Source organism: Clupea harengus, chromosome 16 (assembly GCF_900700415.2).
Source record: "Clupea harengus chromosome 16, Ch_v2.0.2, whole genome shotgun sequence".
Taxonomy (NCBI): Eukaryota; Metazoa; Chordata; class Actinopteri; order Clupeiformes; family Clupeidae; genus Clupea; species Clupea harengus.
This window is the reverse complement of record NC_045167.1, coordinates 24,432,365-24,437,364: the sequence shown is the minus strand read 5'-3', so window position 1 is coordinate 24,437,364 and position 5,000 is coordinate 24,432,365. Positions and strand designations below refer to the sequence as shown.

At 48.7% G+C, this 5,000-nt stretch overlaps 1 protein-coding gene across 5 annotated transcripts in view; it reads right to left on the bottom strand.

Moving 5' to 3' along the window:
- The window catches only part of abcc9 (ATP-binding cassette, sub-family C (CFTR/MRP), member 9), a 71,631-nt gene that overhangs the window by 1,882 nt on the left and 64,749 nt on the right, over positions 1-5,000 (bottom strand). For 3 of the 5 annotated variants that reach the window (XM_031582378.2, XM_031582379.2, XM_031582380.2), the window contains 4 exons: positions 4,854-4,962; positions 2,733-2,836; positions 2,074-2,207; positions 837-899 (listed from right to left, as the gene is read on the bottom strand). In XM_031582378.2, coding sequence (XP_031438238.1) covers positions 837-899; positions 2,074-2,207; positions 2,733-2,836; positions 4,854-4,962 — 410 coding nt within the window. Of the gene's footprint in view, positions 1-170; positions 317-836; positions 900-2,073; positions 2,208-2,732; positions 2,837-4,853; positions 4,963-5,000 lie in introns of all 5 variants that reach the window. The other 2 variants (XM_031582375.2, XM_031582381.2) reach the window with 1 other exon arrangement.

Here is a 5,000-nt window from a genome sequence, read left to right as displayed (position 1 = left end):
ACACACACACACACACACACACACACACACAGTACCCACCAGGAGCCCTACTTGTGAGTCCTCACTAGCTCACTGAAGAGACTGTCCTGATGCGCCAGCACACACACACACACACACACACACACACACACACACACACACACACACACACACACACACACAGTACCCACCAGGAGCCCTACTTGTGAGTCCTCACTAGCTCACTGAAGATTGAGTCCTTCTGCTTCAGCAGGTTGGCGGCGCTCTCACACTCCGCCAGGAGCCCAGAGGAGAACACCAGCACCTGCTCAGCCTCCAGGATGGAGGCCACCAGGTGCTGCGCCGCAGGGGAGATAGACAGGTAGACAGACAGGTAGACAGACAGGTAGACAGAGGTAGAGACAGGTGCAGGAAATAGACAGATGGGAAAGACAGTGAGACAGGAGGAGAGGAAACAAAGAAGAGGGGAAGATAAACGTGAAAGACAGAAAGCAAGCGAGCAAAGACCAAGCCTTCTGACTGCTAGTGCTTTCATCTAAAGAACCATCAGAGACAAAATGGCTGACTGAATGGTTGATTGCTTTCATCTAAAGAACCATCAGAGACAGAATGGCCGACTGAATGGGTGATGGCTTTCAACGCAGTTTTTCGACTAGTTTGGTTAAAATGGCAAAGAATGGTAAAGCAAAGTGGAATTGGAAACTAGGACACTGGAAGGAAACGTACAGAAAAGAAAAGAAAATCTGAAAACTTAACAAGCGTAACAAGCTTCAGATTGAGTTAGTTTACAGATATAGTGTTTGGGAGAGGGTATGGTTTACCAGATTCTGGGTGAGGTGATAAAAATATCAACTTACTGCAATGGTGACCACGGTCCTGTCAGCGAACGCCGTCATCACCACCTTCTGAAGGATATTTTCCTGTTAAGTGAGTAGAAAAAGAGGGGATTTTTAACATGAGTTTGAGGATCAACAAAACAACAACAATAATAATACCATTTTATTATTTATTTACTAATTTGGTCTGTCCTGATGGCACCTGACTGCCTCATGAGGCCCCAGTGGAGAACAGCTGGTACTACATGTTGGCATTGCCCACGCAAGCTCTCGCCAGTCAGCTGGTACTACATGTGGGCACTGCCCACGCAAGCTCTCGCCAGTCAGCTGGTACTACATGTGGGCACTGCCCACGCAAGCTCTCGCCAGTCAGCTGGTACTACATGTGGGCACTGCCCACGCAAGCTCTCGCCAGTCAGCTGGTACTTCATGTTGGCACTGCCCACGCAAGCTCTCGCCAGTCAGCTGGTACTACATGTGGGCACTGCCCACGCAAGCTCTCGCCAGTCAGCTGGTACTTCATGTTGGCACTGCCCACGCAAGCTCTCGCCAGTCAGCTGGTACTACATGTGGGCACTGCCCACGCAAGCTCTCGCCAGTCAGCTGGTACTTCATGTTGGCACTGCCCACGCAAGCTCTCGCCAGTCAGCTGAAATCTGATTGAGTGAAGGTGCCGTCTGTGTTGGTCTTTTCCTGTCCCAAGGGGGATAAAATGGCCAGGACTCTCTAGATAGTTTTTCTTCTTTCAGCATCTGATTTTAGATGATTAGGTCACCCTTAGTCCGCCCACAGAGACACTACAGATGGTTTGTTGAAATCCAAGTTCCCTAACCCTCAACAGATAGTGTGTTTATAATCTGAGCATCTGTAGATGGGCGACAGGGGACCACCCAAATAAAGAGTTACAGATGAATAAAGGCCCAAGGATAGGAGAAGCAGCCTTCCGCTGAGGCATACAGTACACCTGTGCAGAGATCCACCTACAGTACACCTGTGCAGAGATCCACATACAGTATACCTGTGCAGAGATCCACCTACAGTACACCTGTGCAGAGATCCACCTACAGTACACCTGTGCAGAGATCCACATACAGTATACCTGTGCAGAGATCCACATACAGTACACCTGTGCAGAGATCCACATACAGTACACCTGTGCAGAGATCCACATACAGTACACCTGTGTAGAGATCCACATACAGTACACCTGTGCAGAGATCCACTGATGTTGGTACCCAGAAGAGAGAGCACAGCCTACCGTTGCCATGTCAATGGAGGCGGTTGCCTCGTCCATGATGAGGATGCTGCTCTTGCGGACGAAGGCTCTGGCCAGGCAGAAGAGTTGCCGCTGGCCGACGCTGAAGTTCTCCCCTCCCTCCGTCACCACGGCATCTACAGAGTGCACACACACACACACACACACACACACACACACACACACACACACACACACACACACACACACACACACACACACACACACACACACCCACACACAGTCAGCTTTAGCATACTAGATTAGTCTAGCATATTAGACTACCCTATGCATGGACACACATCAACATGGAGTAGAACTCTCTCATGCTCATCTACTACCCTATGCATGGACACACATCAACATGTGTAAGCATACAAGACAAATTAGCACACTAAAGTACTAGTAGACCAGTCCTCATAATAAGGCATTTACTGCATACAATAAAGCATATTACATAAAGTGTGTATTTACAAAATGCTACTAAATAAACAAATATTGAGACTTGAAGAAAATGATCTTGACATGTGAGTATTATGATACAGGAGCAGTGTGTGAACAGGAAGTGATGTTAGTAAACCAGGAGCAGTGTGTGAACAGGAAGTGATGTTAGTAAACCAGGAGCAGTGTGTGAATAGGAAGTGATGTCAGTAAACACGTACCTAGTCCCCCTGGCAGTGCTTTGACCATGTTCTTGAGCTGGGCGATCTCCAGCGCCTCCCACAGCCTGTCATCAGTGCAGGTGCACTCTGGATCCAGGTTCAACCTGACAGCAGGGGTGACATCACATGTTTACAGACAGGGGTGACATCATGTGTTTACAGACAGCCATCTAGTGCACAGCACACTAGTCAGCCCTGCTGTATTACAGAGGGAGTGTGTTGGTGAAGTGTGCTGGTGAAGTGTGCTGGTGGAGTGTCCTGTGTCGCCTCCATATATATCACGTGCGTGTTACAGTGAATCGCTTGTGCAATAAAAGAACTGACTGAAAGTCAGCCTTGTTTGTAAGTGTGTTGATGAAGTGTGATGGGTTCCATCTTCAGCGCTCTACAGGCCTCGCAGATATGCAGGAGGACGACCATAACAGGCAAAGCCAGACGCTCTGGACTACGGCCATCTTCCTCCGGATCCTTCAGACCACAAATGATTAAAAGACGCTTCACCCTGTTCCTTATTAAATCTCAAGTGTTGTGCTCAAACATTTGGACTGTGGTCGAAGCACTCCGTCTATGCTGTGTAAGTTTCCAGCGCTTGTAATTTGACAGTCTTATTCCCCACGTGACGCTGTCATCCATCGCTTAGACGAATGAAAAGAGCTGAAGTAATAAATAAGACTAGGGTTAGGATTCGTCAAAATAAGAGATGACATAATGTCGTCCGGCAACACCTGGGCTCAAGGCGCCAAACCACTGGGTGAAATGTTAAGTCTGAATAGAGATTAGATTTCCACCATCCAGCTGTGGATCTGTTAACTGCCATATTAGCAGATCCACCGCGGGGAGGAGGAAGAGGAGGAGGAGGAGGACGAGGAGGAGACGACGCGGGCCTGTTGCTCGCTTCCCTAGTTCACATAAACATCACCACGGCAACAGGGCTGTCCTGGACTCCGCCACATTACCCAGAGGGCCGCTGCTGCTGCTGCTGCTGCTGCTGCTGCTGCTTCTTCTTCTTTCTTTTTTTTTCTGTTCCTCCTCTCTCTCGCTCCTTATGGCCTGAGAATGTCTTTCTAAACAAACAGCACATGCTCCCTGTCCTCTTCTATAACAAACACTCCACTTACGGATCTATAATTACCCAGTAAACGCTCAGGCCGGGGTGCCCCGCATGTCAGCGCCGTCTCGCTGTACACACACACAGCAGTGATTTGATCAGCCTGACGTTACATTATCTAGGCAGCGAAAGCCAGGGTAAACATACCCAAATACAGCCGAATCTGAGCCAGGTCTGGCCCACATCAGGCCCTGGTCTGGCCCTGGTCTGGCACAAATCTGGAGCAGATCGGACTCATATTTGTTCCTGTCATTTGGGGGTGTTTCTTATTTATACGGCCTGTTTATTTAGATAGGCAGTTAAGCTCACTGGAGAGGGCTAGAGGGGAGGAGGAGAGGAGGACAGGGAAGATAAAGAGGACCAGGGAGGAATATTTTTGATCAGGCATAAATCCAAGACAGCTATCCATTTTTCCACTGCGTGACGAGGAAGTGAGTGTTTATTTAAACTTGGCCCAGTCTGCTTGTGTTAACATGGATCCTCTGTTGCTTTGTGCACTCACTGTTTATGCGTGTCATACTTGTATGCATCTATCCATGCGTGGTTCACAAGTACTTGTGTGTGGGTGTGTGTGTGTGTTTGGTGTGTGTGTGTGTGTGTGTGTGTGTGTGTGTGTGTGTGTGTGTGTGTGTGTGGTGTGTGTGTGTGTGTGTGTGTGTGTGTGTGTGTGTGTTTGAGTGTGTGTGTGTGTGTGAATGTGTGTGTGAGTGTGTGTGTGTGTGTGTGTGTGTGTGTGTGTGTGTGTGGGTGTGTGTGTCTATGAACACATTCATGTATTTACTATACACTGTATATGTGAGGAAGTTTGTATGCAGCCTTCAAAGTACAGCAGATTTAAGAGTATGAGTGGGAGTGTGTGTCTTTTGTGTACGTGTGTGTGTGTGTGTGGGTGTATGTCAGTTTGTGTGTGTGTATGTCAGTGTGTGTATGTGTGTGTGTGTGTGTGTGTGTGTGTGTGTGTGTGTGTGTGTGTGGTGTGTGTGAGACGTGTGTTCCTCCCTGTCTGCACATACCGGATGGAGCCGCTGAAGAGCACGGGGTCCTGGAGGATGATGGAGAGTCTGGACCTCAGCGTCTGCAGGGGCAGCTTGCAGATGTCAATGCCGTCAATGACAATCTTCCCTGCAGGACACACACACACACACACACTGTTAACCGCC